Raw genomic sequence first — 22,076 nt, 5'->3', positions numbered from 1 at the left:
GAACGAGGATGAAGCGTATGTTATACAAAGAACTACACATTTCAAATTTTTATTGCAATTAAATATTTATTCAAGGAGTAGTGAACACCTGTCAAAAGCGTAGCACTCCGTTTAAGCATATCTCGAGATAGCTAAAAGTCAAAAGCTACAAAGGCATTCGCAGCTGCGAGGCAACAATGTCAGTCACTAGGATAGGAGCAGCTAGGTTGCTGTCGAACGGATTCCTTGATAAAATATACATATTTATATATATCATCGCCAATCAACTGTGAAGGTAATTTGTTGCAGATACGTTGCGCCTAATGTAGTGCAACTTGTTCATCACTGGTCCCATACTGTGCGCCCAATACGCACAGGGCTCTTCAAAGTGATATATGGCACAACTGCACGTTTCATTGCAGTTTAGAAAACCTTTATGTTATTGCTTTGAAATTACTGCTATAACTGCTTTGTCTTCCCTACGATACACCTTTCCTTTCGTATTCGAGAAATATTTTTCGCCAAAGTTAAATCGATGCATTGCTCCTAGCCCTGCACTGGCACCAGGATTACCCCACATGGTTTTCTTGTCGGCGCAATGGACGCTAAAAAAATCCCGTGATCCTAGCCATAGACAGCTTCGCCGTAAAACGTGTGCCTTGGATTTGCATTTTTTTTTGAGGAAACAAATGGTCTTCTTAATGACTGCGGCAGTGTGGGGACGGTGTAGCCGTGCTCTGATGATCGCCACCGTCCCCTAACACTACATGGGCGCGAATTCTTGAGGTCACCGACATTTGTTGGTTCCCTGTTTTTTGAAGTTTTACGAGTGGCTGCCGCAGTCTCCACGCCTGCTGAGAGTCGGCAGCGTGCAGCGGTAGTCGGCGAAGGCAACCGCAGCGGCTTCTTCTTCTGCTCGTCATGCATCGCCACAAAGGTGCTTACCAGCAGACCAAGCAGTACTGCCTCTATATGCTTAGGGTTTATTATCGTCGTTGCAAGCAGTTATGAAGATGCACGAAATAAAAGCACGCGAACTATACGCGAGCGGACATAACTGCGCAGTTTTGATAGAGTGTACTAGAAAAGGGGGAACGGATCCACCACGGGCCCCTCGTTGAGGATTTTTGTATTGAAAAGTCGGTGGCGCCACCATCGTCTTCCCCTGAATGAGCGGTCCCGCAGGCCGCTGCGACGCTTGTCACCTCGGAGACCCCACCGCAGCTGCATGGACCTTTGACAGGTGTTTCCCTCTGTTGTATCTAAATTGCCACAAAAATAGCACCACCTGAATCTAACTTGGATAAATGCGACAGCAGACTTCTCCACATGTGGGAAGCTAAGCAGTCGCTTCAGAATAGACTTAGCGGTCAGAAGCATAACAGAAAGTTAAGAAAGCGCATAGCACTCCTCAACAAAAAAAAAAAAATAGAAGAACATGCTAAGCAATGGACCAAACAACAATGGGACGAGATATGTAATTCCATGGACGGACAATTACGCACCGGCAAAACCTGGCACATGCTCAGGTTCCTGCTTGACCACGACAATAACAAGAAAAATCACATGCAAGCCATTAATAAGTTAATACACGCATATGAGGGTACAGAAGAGGAATTTCTCAATGAATTACAGCAGAAATACTTAAAACAGGCACCCCCTTGCATCTATCCTAGCTACAACGGGAATACAAACGCAAAATTAGACGAGGCACTCACGGAGGCAGAAATCCGCGCGGCCCTACAAAAGTTTAAACACCAAATCCGCCCCAGGCCCGGACGGTATAACCAACAAGACTCTCAGGAACCTGGATGATGAATCGATAGCCAAACTAACAGAATACATAAACGAGTGTTGGGTAAAGGGAGAAGTGCCAGCTCAATGGAAGAAAGCGACGATAACGCTTATTCCAAAACCTGGCAAGAAGCTTGAGATAGACAACCTCAGACCAATCTCCCTAACATCCTGCGTCGGAAAATTAATGGAACATGTAATTTTAAACAGAGTAGACAACTTCATAGAGGATAATACCATATACCCAGATACAATGATAGGATTTCGCAAAAATCTTTCGACACAAGATGCGATGCTCCAACTTAAGCTTCAGATAATTGATTAGAACACGCGCTCGACAAGGGCCATCTTGGGCCTTGATCTTAAAAAAGCTTTCGATAATGCCAACCACGCAACCATATTGGAAAACATCGAACGAATAGGACTAGGGCAACGGACGTATAACTACATCAAGAGCTTCCTATCAGATAGGAAAGCAGTCATCTCCGTCGGAGGGCTCAAGTCGCCCGAGATCGACATAGGGGGGGCCGGCACGCCGCAAGGCGCTGTCATCTCGCCGATGCTGTTTAATCTCGTCTTGATGGGACTCCCCGAAAAATTAAATCACATAGAGTCCCTGAATCACACAATCTACGCGGACGATATTACTGTCTGGACCTGTGATGGCAGCGACGGATCAATAGAACAACGACTCCAGACAGCAATTAACACAGTAGAGGAACACCTCATAGGAACAGGCCTCACATGCTCTGCAGAGAAATCTGAACTTCTATTGTACCGCCCCAAACTTAGAGGCAGGCCTCCCAAAGGATACGACAGAAACAAGGCTCATGAGGAAATCAAGCTACACACCAAGAACGGGCGGAATATCCTAATAGTCAACCAGCTCAAAGTGCTGGGTCTGGTAATCGAGAACAAAGGCACAAATAGGGAAACCGTAAAGAAGTTAGACACAAAGGTAACAAACACCATGAGATTAATCAAACGAATTACTAACAAGCACCAAGGTATGAAGGAAGAAAGTATCATACGGCTGATACAATCATTCGTAATCAGTCAGATCACATACATAGCAGCCTTCCACAATTGGTTTGCAGCTGAAAAGCGTAAAATTAACAACATGATAAAAAAGCATACAAACTAGCGCTAGGGGTTCCCATCAGTACGAGCACGGATCTCTTGCTAAAGTAAGGACTCCACAACACACTGGACGAACTCATAGGAGCACAACAAAAATCTCAAGCAGAGCGACTAACCAAAACGGGACGGCATATACTAAGCAAACTAGGAATGAATTATCACAATCTATACGGGGAAAAGAGCACGATAACGAGAGAAAATCGTGACAAACTCCTAGTACCAAATATACCCAAGAACATGCATCCAGGTTACAACGACAGCAGACGCAAGAGTAGAGCAGAGAAAATTATCCGAAGCTTTGGGTCAGACGACAGAGCAACCTTCGTAGACGCGGCTGAATACCCAGACAGAAATAGCTATGTAGCAGTAATCGTAGATTACACCCAAAAACCCCTTACAAGCGTATCAGTTAATACCAAACATTCCGAGACCGCAGAGGAGGTAGCCATTGCACTAGCATTGGTCTCCACGAATGCTCAGTACATCATTAGCGATTCTCAAGCGGCCATTAGAAATTATGCAAAAGGTAGGATCTCTCCTGAGGCATGGCACATCATCAGAGTCAATGAAGCAAAGTTCTCCAATGCAGAGAAGAACGGCAGGCAATTGATCTCGTTCCCAGCGCATACGACTCCAGACATTCCCGCAGTCAACCTCAACGAGGTAGCACACCGCGAAGCTCGAGGTCTTACTCGCCGAGCTGAGCAAAGAGTGACTTCCATCGGTCAGGAGAACGCGGAGGAGGAAATCTGGAGAGAAAAAGATGTATTAACAAGATTTAGTGATATTACCAAATTCTATCAAAATCAGAGGCGGGTATTACCACCGCCTCACACTAAACTGAACAGAGCTGAGTCCGTTACTTGGAGGCGACTACAAACAGAAACTTATACGAGTCCCGTGCAACTAAAAACTTTCTACCCCGATATATACGAGAGCGATATGTGCAAGCTATGCAAGTCTGTTAGAGCCACCCTTCAACACATGTTGTGGGTATGTGAAATATACCAAAATAAAATGGCAGTCTCCCCAGAAAATCTACGGGCGCGGTGGTCGGCCGTGCTGCTCAGCTCAGAACTCCAAGACCAACTTTGGGCCGTCCAGCGAGCCAAGGAAGCCGCACGGGAGCAGCAGCTCCCAGTGGCCATCTAGGCGGCCCCAGGCCCGGGCCTCCCAATCGCCGGATTCCAAATAAAGTTATCACACACACACACACACAATTTTTCTGCACACAATGGTTTACTTCGCGTGAGTGCCACCACGTGGCGTACTGACCTTAAACTTTTCAAACTACCCGCGGTGACGCATGATGACGTCACAAAACAAAAATAAAATAGTTAAAAGCTATCCCTGCGCATTGAACTTCGCCACAATGCTTGTCCCGCCGGCGTTATCAGTGTTTTTCATAAAACGGAGCCGCTCGTCGGCTGGAAAGGATTTATCATCCTAAGAGCGTTTAGCCGCGACGAGCGATGATTGATTTTGGGCTTTTGATACGAAGTGGTCACTTCGACTGCGGCTTGCCATTCTCTCTCACTCACAGTGCACATTGAGTGAAGCGTCCAGCACAGAGCGAGCACAGAGGATACTGCTGAAAACACCGGCGGGACTTGCAGTCGACAGCACGTCGATCCCATCAGAACCCACTCCACACGAAGCGAGGGGAAGTTTTCAGGAGAAACGGGCGGCAGCGCCTCTGGCGGGGGCCAGAGCAGTCGATGCTGATTGCGCCACGGCGACGCGGCGCAGGGATGCGGCAGTGAGAACACTGCCCCTATTCTAGTGCACTGTAATCCTGCTGTTGCTATGTGGACGCGTCTCGTTAGGAGTACGGGCGTCAGAATCGCCGAACTTTCTCAGAAAATGGACACGCTATGCGCTCATAACTAACCTTTCAGGTGAGTTAAGAGAGAGCGAAAGCTCATTACAATAGTTACTGGCGTTCAAGGCGAGCGAGAGCGTAGCCATCACGAGAATTCACGATGAAGCGGGAGCCATGGGTGCCGCCATGTTCGAGAACGCTATTTCTTAGCGTCCGTAAACATTACGGACGTTAACTCGCCAAATAACGGACGTTATCTTAGCGCACGTAAACCGCAGAAACCCAATAACGTTCCGAACATGCTCAGTGAGGACGATGCTATTTCTTTGCATACGTAATGCTTTTACGTTCGGTTGCAAACGCTAAACTAAAACTGTTTATTACCGTCGTCGCTCTAGGCTCATTACGGTTGAGGGAAAGGAAAAGGGGTTTGAAATTTCTCTCCACGGTACCGGTGAAAGCTGCAGTCAAGAACGCTTCCATGACCGCGGCAAGGTTGTCGAAGTTGTGGGATGTGTGGACAGAACTCTCATCGCAATAGTCCTCCCTAGGAAGCTCAGTCACGGCTAAACGAAATCCTATTAAAGCCGCAGCCTATACGCAAAGAAACAATTTGATTGCACAACGTATGGTGCACCAGGTCGCCACAGAAAATAAATAAATAAATAAATAAACAACGCGGATAAAATTAAACCACCAGCTATCCGCGTCGGAGGCTCACAGTTATTACTAGAAATTATATGTGCAAGTGTTGTATACAAACCAATATTTTTAGTGCGCAAACAACATCCTTTAATTAATTACTGTATCATCCCCAAAGTACAAACAAAAATGATGACGTGACCTTACGGTAGAACGCCGCTCGTTCATTGGTCTCCCTCGCGCCGCAACGTTCCACTGTTTCTCCGAGTGACGTAACCCAGACGTAACAGCCAGCGCGAACCCTTACAGAATACGGCCCCTGGTTTAAGTTTACCCCGAGCTCTCCACGGCGCCGTTCCTCATAACCCACTGCGCAGTTTGAAGGCGTTAATTGACACGATTTAAATTATCGTTCACAAACCATGATGTAAAAAAAAAACTGAAAAAAAAAACTCGCCCGAACGGGGGCTCGAACCCCGGACCGTTAGGTTAAAAGCCTAACGCTCTACCGACTGAGCTATCCGGGCTTTCTTTTTTTTCTCTTTATTGCATGGGATTATCGTTACTGTCAAACCGATGCAGTTACATTACATACGATCATACAAGAGAAACAAAATCACAGAAAGTATACAGTCCAATGACAGTTCAAAATTCTGGTAAACAAACACAAGCGTCCAGACGCGAAATCCATTCAGGGACGGGATCATATGTAGCCACTACACTCCGGACTTGAGCAGTCTCTTCGCGGAAGATAGACCTTGTCGAGCGAGGTGGCTCGGCATGTCTGTCGATCATTCGACTTCTCCATAATGAATAAAGTCCTAATAACATAAACAAATCATATGGTGTATTACTGGCTGTGTTTTTGAAAGGAAGGAACCGGATACCATAACATGTGAGAGGAAAGTCTTTTTTGATAGTTCTTTGTAAAATGTCCCAAAAAAGAAATGCGTCACGACAAAGTATAAAGCAATGTTCTATTGTCTCGGGTTGATTGCAAAGCCTACAATTTGTATTCCAGGGTACATACAGTCCTTTTTCCTGAAGCCACGTTTTAACTGGCAGTGTGGAGGTGTGCAGCTTAAAGAAAAACGTTTTCGCTGCTGGCGCAATGCACATTCTACGGACACGGCAAAGAACATCTTGACCAATAGAGACAGATACGGCTTTCAGTACAGAGGTTCAGGGAAAAGGTTATCTATAAGTGCTGCATTTAGCGACGTGCGATTAACGGTAAACAAATATTCAAGGTTGAATCTGGCTTTTAAGAATGAAATAGTGTCGACAAGTTCCTTTAAGAAGCCCCATAACGGTAGTTCTTGAGCAAAGTTTGTCGTGACAAAAAGAAAAGGGAGGTGTGACGCAAGACGTGCTCGATTAACTGCGAGAAGGAATGGATGACGGACATTTTTAAGGTAAAATAAGCGCATGACCAATTGTCGCACAAACAAATGCACAAGACCCAGGCCGCCCTTTTCAAGCGAGAGAAAAAGGTTGTCCCTTCTCATGGCTTCCCATGATGAATGCCAAATAAAACATGCAAATATTCTATGAAATGCCTGGACATGGACACGTGAGCAGTGCAAGACCTGCAGAACATAAAGAAGCTTAGAAGCGAGAAATGTATTGCATGCCTTAGCTCTCGCAAAAATGGAGAGATCACGTCCTTGCCAGGTTGTCACCTTTCGACGGATAGTGGTCACCGTGGACGCCCAATGAGGTCCACTATTACGGAAGTTATCGAGAGGTACGCCAAGATATCGCAACGGAGACTGATTCCAATGAATATTAGCGAATGCAGAGGGAGTGAGCGCCCACATGCCTAGCCAAAAGCCTCTACTTTTATCAAAATTTACAGTAGCTCCTGCAGTCTCACAGAAACGCAGGGTAGCGTTTATTGCCTTGGTAATACTTGGCTTATCGACGCAAAAGAAGGCAATGTCATCTGCATAAGCTAGCACTTTAATTTCCTCATCGGCATACATATATCCTTTAACGCTCGAGTCGCAAAGCACGCTTAAGCAAAGCGGTTCTAAGTATATGGCGAAGAGTAAAGGCGAGAGCGGACAACCTTGACGAACGGATGACTGTACTTGTATTATATCTGAGAGGGTACGGTTCACAATTAACTTTGTAGTGCAGTGTTTATAACAAAGTGTTATACCATTGTATAATACATCCCCTAACTGAAGATGTCGCAGTAGTTGGAATAAAAATTCGTTTTGAACCTTATCAAAGGCTTTGGCGAGGTCAATCTGGAGAAGAGCTACTTGATCCGTACTACCCTCTATGCACTCAAGGACTGAACGTGCGATATGTACATTTGTCTGTATAGAGCGGCCTCGAATTCCGCATGTTTGATGATTACCTACTAATTTAGTAATGACTGTCTGCAATCTATTTGTCAGTATTTTTGCAAATATTTTGTAATCCACGTTACATAATGATATCGGCCTATATCCGTTTACTCTCTTTATTGTTTCATCATCAGTGCTTTTTGGTATTAAGGTTGTGTGGCCCTGATAGAAAGATGGAGGAAGCTCACCATATTGATAGGCTGCCTCGAAAAGCTGCTGCAGAAAAGGACACAGGAATTCCTGAAATTTTATATAAAATTCAGCACTAAGGCCATCAGGACCAGGCGTCTTGTTCTTCTGCAGCGTTTCGACGGCAAAATTAATTTCTTCTCGGGTTATTGGTCCATCAACGCTGAGTCGATCATCTTCTTCTAAGTGTGGCATAAGCGAAATAAACTGATCAGCGTTTTTTTCGTAACCATTCTGAGGCTTAACTGCAGCGAAAAGATCTTTATAGTGAGCTTCAAATAGGCTTATTATTTGGGACGTGTCTGTGTATATAGACCCACCAGACTCAATTTCTAATATTTGCTTGGAAAGCGCGTATCGCTTCTCATCACCGAGAGCCCTTTTTGTGGGTTGTTCCTCTGTGAAGCGAGTTGTGCGTGAACGAACCATCGCTCCTTTGTACACTTCCGTCTCATATTTCTGTATTTGTGCGCGAACTGTGTTGATTTCATCGCTATACAACCCTGGTTCCTGGCTTTCGAAAGCGTGCAGCTTGTGAAGTAGATCATGAAGGTAATGCTTTTCAGCTTTTTTTCTTTGAGACAGCTCACATGAAATGGCAATCGCCTCATTTTTTACTCTATTTTTGAACATTTCCCATCGAGCAAACAAAGGAAGCTGTTGACATTGTGATATTTCTAGCCATAATTCTTTCACTTTGTTTACAAAACTTTCCTCTCGCAAAAGTTGTGTATTAAGTTTCCACAGTTCCCAGTTTGGAGAAAACCTGCGGAATTTTCGGGGACCCCATGAAACAGCTACTAAACAGTGGTCTGTGAAAAATACAGGCTTCACGGCGTAGTTGTGAATGTTAGACCAGAGACTCGTCGAAACATACACACGATCGAGTCGAGCATGGGAGACGCCTTGAAAGTGCGTGAACCGCACCCAAGATGGTGTGTAGGCGCCCACGTCTATTAGATTGTGAACTTCCGTTAACTGATGCAGGAAAACAGCACTTGCATCATAACGATTAGTTAGGTATGAGTGGTCTCTGGAATGACAAACACAGTTGAAGTCTCCCAACAGTACCAAATCTCTGTCAGTATCTAGGAGCGGAGCAAGTGAGAGGAAGAAAGACTTCCTGTCACTCACTTTTGAGGGAGCATAAACGCAAATAAATCGCCAATTACGGGAATGAAAAGAGAGGTCACAGCATATAAGGCGGCCTTCCCCATCAACACGCAGCGACAATGAAGAATGATTTAATTGCTTTCTGACTAACAAAAAGCATCCAGCGGAAGCACCACATGCTTGGCTAATACACACCTCGTAATCAGGTTGAAAAGTTTGCAGCGCAAGGTTGACATCACCAGCAGACGATATCTTTGTCTCTTGCACTGCACCAACATCAACTTCATGCTGCCTAAGCACGTGTAGTAATTGCTGCTGACGCCTTATATTCCTCAGCCCACGTACGTTGAGTGTCGCTACACATAAGGGGAGGGTGAAGGCGGTAGCCATTTTGCTCACCTAAAGCTTTTGTATTTCATTGCCCTTGGCCACAGGTAAATCTGTGGTCTTGCTCCCTTTGGACTTCTTTGTGCCACTCTCCTGACTACGCTGATATAACCGGCGGGGCACATTATCACCAGGAGAGGGAGTTTGCTGAGCACTAGGAGACACTTTCTCGGGCGCCTGTAGTGCACATTCTGTTGCTTCGTCGTTGCATGGTGCCGGACGTTTCCTGGCCCTACTGATGTCCATCGCCTCTTCCTCCTCTTCCTTGTCATCAGGGGGCTTGTCTTTAAGGCTTGCTAGGCCAGGTGGGCAAACTGAGTCATCCTCGCCGGAAGCTTCGCTAGTATTACTTGAGCTGTTATGACTGGTTGGCATTGGCTTCAAGGGCTCCTGGTCCTCGTCCCTAAAGCCACCTGTAGTCTCTCCGGTGGCATCTACTACCTCTGTAGAATCCATGAGGTGGTCCAGTTGTGGCTCGTCTGCGCTGTATTGCCCAGAACGAAGCTTATTGGCGTAGGTGGACACGCAGGCGTCCGCTGAGTGACCAAATCGATGGCACTGTAAGCATCTCGGTGTTCTGCATTGTCGTCGAACGTGTCCCACGCGCTTGCAACGAAGGCACAGAGGAGGCCTACCGGGGATAAGTACGAGGCACTGGTGTCCATAAATGGACATAATGTGCGGTATTGAGGTTACGGTGGTATTGTCCTTGAGCACCAAGGAAACCTCCCGGTTTGTTGTCACCCACTGTTCCATGCCAGTGCATCTCCATGCTTCTCTCTCCACCGACTTCACCTGACCATAGGCCTGGAACGCCTCTTCAACGCGTCGTGGTTCAAGGTGAGGTGGAAGCCATAGTAATTTAAGCTTGATGTTTTTAGTCTCCGGATCTATCACCATGCACTTCAGCCCTTTGACACGGAGCTCACCACAGGCGACGAGAGTCTGTTTTGCCGCACTACTAGCGCAAGTAACCATCCATACATGGCTCATTTGATACTGTCCGACACCTACAATATCTGAAGTATTCACTACCTCAAGCAGAGCGTCTCGGAAGTCGGGAGCACGGTATGGTCGGCCACTCAAGTCCGCATGAAGGAAAATAGAATTCAAAACATCGTTACCGGTTGGTAGACGCGGGAGGACAACTTTGTAGCTTGCATCTTCGTTCAAAAACGGGGTCGACGATCCTCGGCCTGGGGCCGATACGCTGTTTCCAGCAGAGAGCATTTTAGAGCACAGCCGTTCCACACGGCGTATGTTATACAAAGAACTACACATTTCACATTTTTATTGCATTCAAATATTTATTCAAGGAGTAGTGAACACCTGTCAAAAGCGTAGCACTCCGTTTAAGCATTAAGCAACTCATTGCGCGAGAATTGGTACGAGCCGTCAAAGAATGACACCGTAGAGTGCATTGTATTGACACGTATACTTATATTTATGGGGCGACCACGTTTCGCCGCCTAACAAATGGTATCGCACAGCGCGGGACGCGCCTGCATGTATCCGAAGTTTCTGGAAAGTTATCGATGCTTCTATCCGCTGTCTGTTGTCGCCGAACTTTGTGTTATCTGATTTCATCGCGTGGCGCGAATGGTGTAGAACTTTGTGGAAGGCACGCGGGTCCCAGTGATTAGTCTAGAACATTCGATGACTGGTGTATAAAAGCCGACGCGCTGGACCTGCCGATCAGATTTTCGACGATCGCCGACAGTGTTTGACGCTGTCGCCGTTCTTTGAGTGTAGCCTGTTTTTGAAGGCACAAGTTCGCCCAATAAAACGCTAGTTTCCTCTTGCTCAGTTTGGCTGCTTTCTTCACAGTCACTACCACGTGACAGTATTTAAGGTGATGGAATCTGCGTCCAAAATTTCAGACCCCAATCACCCTGCAACGACTGACGACCAGGCGCCTCGCTTATACGTGCATTCGCATACAGCTGCCGGGCGCTGGCGTCGGCCACAGGACCTACTCGACATCCCTTCAAAACTCTCCGACATTCTCGCCCTATTTCACACCATCGGGTTTCAGTTGAACTGCTTCAACACCCAATTTATTTGTCCCAAAATTTGGCCACGCCGTCAACGTTATGGTTCTTTATTTTTAGGTCATTCATATTTAAGCTAGTGCTGTCCTGGGATTTCCAGTGGGTTCACCTTTTCCACAATGCCCACATTTTTGTCAGCCTTTGTTCACATTTTGGGGGATTTTCAATCGACCTTGAAACCATATATCATGGCCTCCTACCAAGCTGCTCAAAAAGTAATTTTATTTTCCTGAGGTCCTGTGCAAGCTTCTGCTTCTTGCCGTTCATCAACATCCTGATTTCCCTGTCACTTGTATCCCGTTTTGACCACTGCAATATAAAAGAAGTTGGCAATGATATAATGGCCATGGGATTGAAGCCGTTTAGATCAATTCTGCCGTGGACAATACAGCCGCTTTTGCTTAGTGTGAAAGAAAATATTGCACTAATGAGCGCCATTATTAAGCACATAAATTATCAGTCTAAAAAATTATGCAGATACCACGCACTGTGTGAATCGATGTAAGCGAAGCTTTCTGTGTTTTCTTTGGTTGACGTTAATTAGCTGTAATGCTGACTACGAATTTATAATTTCATCAGCGTTTAGTGCAATACGAGAGCTGTGAGTTAATGGCAAATGTTACCTTGCGTGCACCACTGCTGTCTGTCTGCGTAGTACACAACATACACCGATGATGGATATTGTTTCTTGGCGCAAGGGCCAGAAATGGCCAAAGAGCGCCATGACATTTGACGATGAATGGCAATGAGTATCGTTGAATATGGCGTGAATCATCGAGTGGCTGTATATTGGCCTAAAATATTCGCTATAAATGGTGTAAAATCTGTATCTATTAAAATGATGCCAATGAAAAGTGAGTTCTATAGTTGTAAAAGTACGTTGTGAATGAGTAGATACTAAAACGTGTTAATTTATAGCAGCACCAGTGCCTCTGCGGAGCCCTTCAGCGCAAGGCCTGCGAGGCATGTGCTTTGTGAGTGATTCCATTGCAGCTACAGCCTCTAGGCAGAGGCTGTGCTACAAATAGCCTGGCCAAATAATGTCTATTGTATTTGTTTCTTCTAAGAAATTCAGTACTAATTTAAAATTAAATAGAGGGTCATTGCCTAAAAAGAAGACTGGGTGCAAAGGTACATTATGACGGTATAAGAATGGGAAGAACGTTTTTCTCTCCCTTTCTAATAATGGGCACTGAACGAGAACATGAAGGACTGTAAGTCTACTGCCACACCTAGTGCATGTTGGAGGGTTAGTTCCAGTTAGAATGTACGAGTGAGTGCTATAGGTATGCCCAATTCTTAATCTACAGAGCAGTACTTCCTGATGTCTTGTTGTTTTCTCAGAAATCCAGTTCGCTATCTTTGGTTTGATTAAGTGCAGTTTGTTGGATACCTGAGTGTCCCATTGCCTTTGCCAATATTTCCGTAGTATATATTGTAAAAAAGGCTTAAGGTCTGTGTAGGGTACAGGTATATTGAAGTTTGCGTCACAAAAAGCTACAGCTGTAGCCCTTTCGTCAGCAGCTACGTTGCCCTCTATGCCTCTATGGCCAGGCACCCAACAAAGAACAATTATTTGGTTCGACATGTATGCTAAGCATAGAAGGTTGTAGACTTCGTTAAGGATAGGGTTTTTGTGTTTTCGCAGACTTGATATGCCATTAACAACGCTTAATGAATCTGTGAATATGACAGCCTTTGTTATACCTGTTTGTTTTATATGTTTCACAGCAGAGAGGATCGCGTATGCCTCCGCTGTGAAAATGCTGGTGTTTGGATTTAATGCACCGGACGTTGAGAATGACGGTCCGAGAGCTGCATAAGCTACACCATAAGTTGACTTTGAAGCGTCTGTATAAACCTCCGCGCAGGAGTACTTAGCCTGGAGTTCAAGGAAGTGTGAATGTATGTGTACCTCAGGCGCATGTTTTGTTAATGCGGCGAAAGACATATCACACTGCATATTCTGCCATTCCCAAGGTGGTGCAATGTTAGTGGGAGGCATTAGGACTGTTTCTCGATGTTGAATACCAGTTTCATGAGCCAGTTGTTCTAAGCGCACAGACAGAGGAGCTCGAACAGATGGGCGGTTATGGTGAAGTCTTGCAGAAGACAAGTTAAGTACAGTTGAGTAACACGGATGTTCGTTATTCGATTTACATTTTAAAAAGTAGGAGAAGCTTAGATACGTTCTGCGCAGATGTAACGAGCATTCGTTCGCCTCCACATACAGACTTTCCACTGGGCTTGTCCTAAATGCGCCTGTTGCCAGCCGTATGCCTAGATTGTGGACTGGGTCAAGGATTCTGAGAGCACTATCCGATGCGGATTGGTACACCACGGCTCCATAGTCGAGGCGTGATCGTACAAGGCTCCTATATAGGCTAAGCAAACACCTCCTGTCACTGCCCCAGTTTGTTCGAGAAAGTAGCTTCAGCAGGTTCATTGTCTTCAGGCACTTCGCTTTGAGATATTTCAAATGTGGAATAAAATGAAGTTTTGAGTCCAAGATAATACCTAAAAATTTGTGTTCAAGGCTGACCGACAGTCGTTCACCATTAAGGTGAATAGTGGGTCCTGGTGATATGCCTCTCTTGTTTGAGAAGAGAACACATGTGCTTTTTTGAGGGTTAAATTTAAAACCCTTTTCTTCTGACCACTTTGAGAGTTTGTTTAGGCCGAGCTGTAGCTGTCTCTCGCAGATGCTAAGATTGCACGATCTAAAAGCTATCTGTACATCGTCCACATAAACAGAGTAAAAGAGTGTGCGAGGTATGACGGTATGTAACGAGTTCATTTTCACAATAAAGAGTGTACAGCTCAGCACTCCACCCTGCGGTACACCTGTCTCCTGTACGAATGATCGTGACTGCACATTGCCAACTCTAACACGAAACGTTCTGTCAGACAGGTAGCTTTCAATAATGGTCAGCAGGTTGCCACGTATACTCATTCCAGAAAGATCCCGAAGGATCCCAAAGCGCCACGTGGTGTCATACGCCTTTTCCATATCAAGGAACACAGAAACGGCAAGCTGTTTGTGGATAAAGGCTTCACGGATGTACATTTCCATGCGGACAAGCTGGTCTGTCGTCGACCTACCTTCCCTGAAACCGCATTGGTATGGGTCTAATATTTTGTTGGTTTCAAGATAGTGGAGCAAGCGTTTATTCACCATCTTTTCAAAGAGTTTGCATAGGCAGCTTGTAAACGCTATCGGTCTATAACTGTTTGCCAAGGAAGGGTCCTTACCCTGTTTCAAAATGGGAATTACAATGGCCTCTTTCCAGACAGAGGGAATCTGGCCGGAAGACCATATACCGTTGTAAAGAAAAAGAAGGGTTTTTAGTGTTTCAGATGGCAAGTGTTTTAACATTTCATATATTATGCGGTCAGAGCCTGGGGCAGATTTGTTGCAGCCGTTTAGTGCTGCTTGAAGTTCTGCTATGCCAAATGGTCTATTATGCTCCTCACATTTTGTAGTTTTTCGTACTAATGGCTGCCGTTCTATTCGTGTTTTATGTCTTTGAAATGTGTCCGAATAGTGCGAGGAACTGGATATGCGTTCAAAGTGTGCGCCTAGAAAGTTCGCCTGGCCTTCCATACTATCTCTCTGTGTATTTACTAAGGGTAGCGAGTAAGGTTGTCGACGTTTTATTCTGTGCACTTTTTCCGTCACGTCTTATTTTAATTCTCTTAACATTGATCACGTTCTGATCATTGCAACCCTCTAGAAGTTCAGCTTCAGACAATTCTAGCAGATCAGCATCCGATACAACGCCACGGGTAGTATTCATGGTACGGTGTGGGGTCACTGTGACTGGAACACCCCCAAAAGATACAAGTTTGGACAGTTTTTCATATTGTTTCTGATCGCGGAGCTCTAGGAGAAGATCACCGCTAGCCATTTTCGATGCTTTGTATCCAGGACCGAATACTTCCGTCAGAGTTTTCGAGACAACGAAAGGTGAGATCATTCTTACCGTCTTCTCAGGCTTATCAGAGTGGATGACATGAAAGCGGGGAAAGTTCTGTGTACGATTGCCAAAAAACTTAAAGACATCTTCGGTGCGCCCTCGTTTCTGAGGGCGATCAGGAAGTTTGGGGAAAGAAGTTTCCATGAAAATATTTAAAAATTCGGCAACAGCGCCGACCGCCCACCACGGAGCCCAACGAGGGGACGCGGCAGAGCTTGCATGCAAGTCTGCACGACGCCAGTCGTACGCCGCCACTATAACCAAATATGGTGTACCCAAGGTTGGATAGCCACACAGGGTTCACCCTTGCCGCCAGGAGAAAGGAAGTAAAAAGAAGAGAGAAGGAGACAGGAAAGGTCAAAAAGTGAGAGATAAAGACGAAGATTCGAGGAGGGAGAGACAGGAAAAGGCGACTGCCGATGTCCCCCGGGTGGGTCAGTCCAGGGGTGCCGTCTACGTGAAGCAGAGGCCAAAGAGGTGTGTTGCCTCCGCCGGGGGGCCTTAATGGTCCAAACACCCGGCATCGGCTCAACCCCCAGGATCCCCCTTTCCCCGGACACGACTAAGCCGCGCACGGCTACACGCGGGAGGGTCCAACCCTCGTGTGCTCGGGTATGTGGTGTCGCAACACACCAAACGCCTGCTTGCGCAGACGCCCCTGCGGGGCAACATACACCGAGTCGTCTTTGCTTGAGGCGTTGTTGTGCGCCATTACTTGTAACCTTTGAGAGGGTTGAGCATTGCCATTGCTTCACATGGCACCTCGCATCGTGGCAGATGTGTTGGCTGAATTATGGGGCTCTACGTGCCAAACCACAATCGAATTATGAGGCACGCCGTAGTGGCGTACTCCGGATTAACTTTGATGCATTGGTGTTGTTTGACGTGCTCCTAAATCAAAGTGCACGGCCGTTTTTGTATTTCGCTCCCGTCGTAATCCGGCTCCCGCGACGGGGATGGAACCCGCGGCCTCGAGCAATGCCATAGTCAAGTTACCGCGGTGGGCACTCAAGTGTTTATTTGACTTGCGACCGCTTCAGTAGTGTCGCCTATACCCTACGGTGATTAATTGCGGCTTTGCGTCGGCACGCCCTGCGTCAGTTGTCCAATTGGCACATTTGCATGGTTTTTTTTTTAGAAATAACTGAAACGTACAGTACCGGTGTGTCCACTTTGTCCGCAATTGCTGTCGTGTCTATATTAAAGGGAAACTGAATAGTTCGCCAGAAGAAAATGAGTGAAGAGCTGAACGTAATGGTTTTCAATCCTCCGAATTCGAATATCGCATAGAAATTGAGCGAAAGAAACTGTAAACAGATTTTATTTCGACGGAAAGTGCAGCGGCAAACTCGGGGCAGCTCGCGCGCCTCGTTTCCGCCTGTGATTCCGGTCGGGCGCCTCGTGACGTCAACAATGGTGTTCGTTCGGACCGACCGCTGCAGCTACAACACATGAAGCACGGTGCAAGGTGGTTTGGCGCTGTTGTTTTGCTGAGGTAGTAATGGTAAATTTCGAGAGCTTGCCTTTTTCTGAGGAGTTCGGCATTGCTCCCTATATATGTACGAGCCGATTACGAGGAGCCAGCCTCTCCAAGAAGCAAAAGATGCTGGTAGCAAGCAGTGCTTTCGACGGGAACGAAAGCGAACTGTTAGCATCTCCGTGTGTTAGAAATGTTCTTTGGTGGGTATGTTTTTTGCAAAACTGCCTTCAGCGATCCAGTGAGATCGTTTCCGGGCAAGCAAATGTACTGTTATGTTCCTTCATGCCTCCTCGTGGAACGTAAGCGGGGTTGCAATCGTTGGCATTTGTGCGCTGCCCCAAAGCTGTCGGCAATCTACACAGACGATTTACATGCGAGAAAAGTTTCCCGGCTCTTGTAGCACGTGTGGTGACCTTCATCAGTGCACCATCCGCACGCTACTCGTAGACTGGCACTCCAAAAATTTAAGTATATAACCTCCTTGCATAGAAACGACAGCATGATTGCTAATCGGTTGTTGGCTTGGATATGTTCGGCAAGAGGCCTTAGACGGCACCCTGTCTTCTAACGCGCTCTTGTTTGCGTTCACGTCTCTGTCTTGAAGTGACGTTCACCGTAACATGCTGCAAACGTGCTTGCGTTGAGCGTATGTAAGGCGAGAAGCGCTGTTGGCAACTGCCTGTTATTTAACTTGTGCAGTACGTAAACCCATGTCTATAGTATTCCTGCAATCGCAGGAGTCACGAGCATGACAACCATGTCGGCAAGCGTCGCGGTATGGTCGTGACTTGTCGCGACAGCGCAGTTGCAATCCACAGAGCCTGCGACTAAGGAAAACGCGACAATTGCCAAGTTTGGTATTCAGCAAACGTTTATTACCAAGAACAGCGGGTGCTTGTACTACAGCAAAGGACGTATGCTCGGCCATGGCTCCAATCATTTTCTCGCCATAACACACATTTACATTGGAATTCAACCGGTTTCACCAACTCTCGCTTATATTCTCTCGACCCTAAAATGGGACTTTGCCTGCCACCTGGACTCCAGCTTTTCCTCTTTTTGTATTCCGCTCCTTTTCCAATGTGCTAAGACGTGTTTCCACCTATGTTTGCTCCTCCTTTTTCTCAATAAATGAAGACATTCATTCATTCATTCCTAAATTGCTGCAGAAATAGCGTGTCTTCGTCACTCCGTAACCACCCTGTCTCTCACCCGAACTCTCCCGTGGCAAACCAATGTTGCTGCAAACCAAATGGCTGGGCGTCGCATGTGCAATTTTCTAGGATTGGCCAGCAGCGCAGCGTGCAATTTTCGGTGGGTGACGAGACAGTATAGAGCACCTTCTCTGCCATTTCCACACTCTGCGCTCTGCTCCGTGAGCTACCTTTAGCCGTTTCGACGGCAGACCAGTCTCGGTGAAAAATATCCTGGGAACTTGGCCTAAGCATTATTCGATGCACAAGGCCACAAAACTATGCTTCTTGAAAGCACATGCATTGTGCGTACTGCAGTGTTCAGTATGGCTACCTCTTCATACTTTTGCTTATCTGTCTTTTTACTTATCTCATTGTTTTTCTTTTAATGCGTAGCATTAGGATTGTCAAAGTGGTAAAAAAGTGTAAGCGTGTGAAGTTTGGCAAGCTGGTCACCTGGGAGAGGTAGAGAGTGGATCATACCGCATAGGAAAGCGCGTGTATATTTATATGCATGGTGGTTTGCTCCATATCCCCGTCGCTTGCACTTCGCTCCTCGAAGAGGCAGGAGGTGTGTCGAGCGCGGTCCTGAACAGCACTTTGCAATGTGGTGAACGTGGTATATACCATAGATCCGGGATCTGAAAGAGGTGTGCCGTAATGCCTGCCGCATTTCTCTCGCATTTGCCGCTAAAGTACAGCAAATTTTTTCCCTCAGCATGTATAGGGTAGCCAAACGGGCACGTCCATGGTTAACCTCCCTGCCTATTCTCTCTTCCATTCTCTGTCCTTTTCTCTACGATGTTATGCTTTCCTTTGTCGGTGGCCTGTCTGATTCTTCACCGGTGGCCAAGGACGAAGTACGAAATGAAACAAACCTTGCTGGGCTGGTCGCGGGCAGCTCTTTTTATTTTTTTATCTAAGCCTAAATGACAGCGATATAGGCGAAGTGAGTTACGGTAGCTCGTTAGCTTGGACTAACGACGCTCTTCACGCAGCACTTTCGTCTTATGCGTGTTTGCGAACCGGAGTTAAGGGTAGGAAGGTAACGCGCCTACTCGAAAGGAAACATATTCAGAATAAACCTTTCTTCGATGGTTGGAGATATGTCAAGGGTGCGCGATACAAACCACCTTCAGGTCGGTATCAGCTTGCCAAGGGGGAACTCAGATGAAACGTTTTCAAGCGGATAGGCTTTTAATTTTCATAAGTATATTTTTTTGCAATTTCCTTCCTTGGCATAGGGCGAAAGCTGACTAATAAGCATATAAACTTTCTTTATTCTTAAGACCGCCTTTTGATATAAGGTTGCTGCCTTTCACAACCTTCGAAATTAAAAAGTTATGAATAACAAATTATTGCATTAAATGCGTAAACGCACACGCCAACAAAAGTCCTAGTCCATTTCCCAGTATTCACTCAGTGAAAATGTAGCACGTCTATACTGTCACATTGTAGTGATGTGAAGGACAAGGCAGTTCCACAAGAGTGAGTCACGAATCAAACTCATTATAAACGCGAGCTTGCGTTGGAAAAGAAATAACGTTCAAAGCACAATGGCTGCGCGCAAAGCAGTGCTCCCTCTATACCTGATCTACGGATCAAGACATTGGTTAATCAGATTGGAATGCTCGTACACTGCAGCCAAACTCGGGCGCTCAAATGTGATCGAGAAGGTACGCCAGCATTCGCTTCACGCACGCGATCCGATTAGATAACGCTCTTCCGCTATTGAATCAGAGACATTATGGATATTTGAAATACATGCAGGCGCGTCTTGAGCCAAGCGATAACCTTAATTGGAACAGTGGTTAGACGCTACAGAAAGCTCACCACCCAAAAAAAGAAAGAAAAAGATAGTGTACAGTTGCTTCAAATATTAGATAAAACATAGTGCTAATGGTAAAAAGGGCCCCAAGACTGCACAGCGGCGCCGACATACAAAAAATTCAAGAGCTAAACACTTTCCGATTAATGGTATTTATCAAAAAATGCATTTCGTGGTTCAATGCAGCCCTGTATTCCAGGGGCCAGTTCCACCACGGGTACTGTGTCGGAGCTCATATTTCATCTGACTGTACGTATGTCAGCATTAATTGTCACAAAATCACAGTATTCTGTTTAGATCTTAACATTAGACAGCCAAAATATATGCAGCAAAACCCTCATCTTAATACTTCAGTACTTTTCGTTCTAACGTACATGTCCGCGCTGATGCATATGTTACAAAGTACTGAAAATGTATCCAATGCTTTCCTCAGGCACCTGTTTTTATTCCTGATGATGCCAAGAAACTGAACCTGATGCCACCAACGCTCAGAAGTCTAATCAGGAGCGCGCACAATGTTCTCGCACACCTTGTGTGATGTACCGTAGTGCTGAAGTGCTTCTTGTATAATGTACAGGAGAATCGGTTGTAAATGCAGAATTGGACGGTTGGACACTTGCGTTTAACCTCACGAACTTGATTTGCGCCAAGATAACCTGTCCGAGCTTTCATACTTGCTTTATAAGAAGCCTAATGCACCATCAATATACCGGCTGCTTTAACTGCACGAAACAAAACTATTAAATCAGTACAAATATTGGTGGCATCATTTTATCCTCCGAGTGTTCAGATTGGTAACCTCTTGATGCGGAGTAAGTTGAGAAGTTGTGTGCGTATTTAGCGAAGCTACGTTAATTAAATTTTGGAAAACTTATCTAAGTCGGCTAAAGGAAATGAATAGTTTGGAGCCCCTCCTCGAGATTATCGAGCCGAGCGAAGAACTTTTGATTTAACATGCTTCTGTAAGAGCTGTGCGAACAAAACTTTTCATCTTGAACGCTCTTGGAAAGCGTAACTGACGCTGAAAAAGAACATGTGTAAAGACACAGAAAGAACAGCTCTTGAAGAGGGGACACAATGGAGGTTCCCACACACACACTGCGCTAAGAATTTGAAGCGCTGTTCTTTCTGTGATAATGAACAAACTAGCCCGGCAGTCAATTCTTGCAAACCTGTAAAGTTAATCTAACCACACCTAGCCTTTTGTTATGTTGTCATCAATAGTAGGGCCCCGTGAGCATGCTCCTCGTGGCCAGTTCGCTTTCGATATTTATTCACCCTGTTTTTTCGAAGGCAAGCAGTTAAAGTTTTAGTGTCAATATAGCAGGGAACGTGCGCCGCCGAAAGCTTGCTTGGAAGGAGAAGCGATGCATGACGCAAGATGGTGTCGACTTAGCGCGTCGGCTGGTATCAAGACAATGCGCTGCCGCTGAGGGAAGGAAGATAACGAAAGTGAAAAGTTTGCTAGCTGCTCACCGAGCCGTGCCGACTGTGACGGTGCCATTGTGACTAAATCTGGGGCGCCGATATTGACGGCTGTGGTGGTTTTTTTTCTTTTTTGAGAGCGAAGCTGTTAAGGGTACTTTCCCCACTATCGTGTCCACGGGAAGAACAAAATCCCGAAGATTGCGCAATGCCGCGCCGACCCGCGGCGGAGGTGACGCAGGTGCTTACGCCCATACGATGCTCATAGGTCCCATATGCGGGCCGATCCCAAAGATAGCGCAATACCGGGCGGACCCGCGGCGGAGGTGACGCTGGCGTTTAGCAATGCCCATACGCGGGCCGATCCCGAAGATAGCGCCATACTGGGCGGACCCGCGGCGGAGGTAACGCAGGCGTTTAGCGATGCCCATACGTGGGCCGATTCCGAAGATTGTGCAATGCCGCGCCGACTCGCGGCGGAGCTGACGCAGGGGCTTAGCAATGCTTATACGTGGGCCGATCCCGAAGTTAGTGCAATACCGGACGGATGCGCGGCGAAGGTGACGCAGGCGTTTAGCAATGCCCATACGCGGGCCGATCCCGAAGATAGCGCCATACTGGGCGGACCCGCGGCGGAGGTCACGCAGGCGTTTAGCGATGCCCATACGTGGGCCGATTCCGAAGATTGTGCAATGCCGC

General features: G+C 46.4%; 1 protein-coding gene and 1 non-coding gene across 2 annotated transcripts; both read right to left on the bottom strand.

Moving 5' to 3' along the window:
* Window positions 1-5,831: 5,831 nt before the first annotated feature.
* Window positions 5,832-5,904, bottom strand: TRNAK-UUU (transfer RNA lysine (anticodon UUU)). Its single transcript has one exon. It is a non-coding gene; the product is annotated as a tRNA-Lys (tRNA).
* A 3,531-nt stretch (window positions 5,905-9,435) lies between these two features.
* On the bottom strand, window positions 9,436-10,662 carry LOC142580252 (uncharacterized). The gene has a single exon (XM_075691168.1). The coding sequence runs from the start codon at window positions 10,651-10,653 to the stop codon at window positions 9,436-9,438; it is 1,218 nt and encodes a 405-aa protein (XP_075547283.1). The 5' UTR covers window positions 10,654-10,662.
* Between the last annotated feature and the right edge of the window lie 11,414 nt (window positions 10,663-22,076).

Source organism: Dermacentor variabilis, chromosome 1 (genome assembly GCF_050947875.1).
Source record: "Dermacentor variabilis isolate Ectoservices chromosome 1, ASM5094787v1, whole genome shotgun sequence".
Lineage (NCBI taxonomy): Eukaryota > Metazoa > Arthropoda > Arachnida > Ixodida > Ixodidae > Dermacentor > Dermacentor variabilis.
This window is presented reverse-complemented; position numbering and strand designations above follow the sequence as displayed.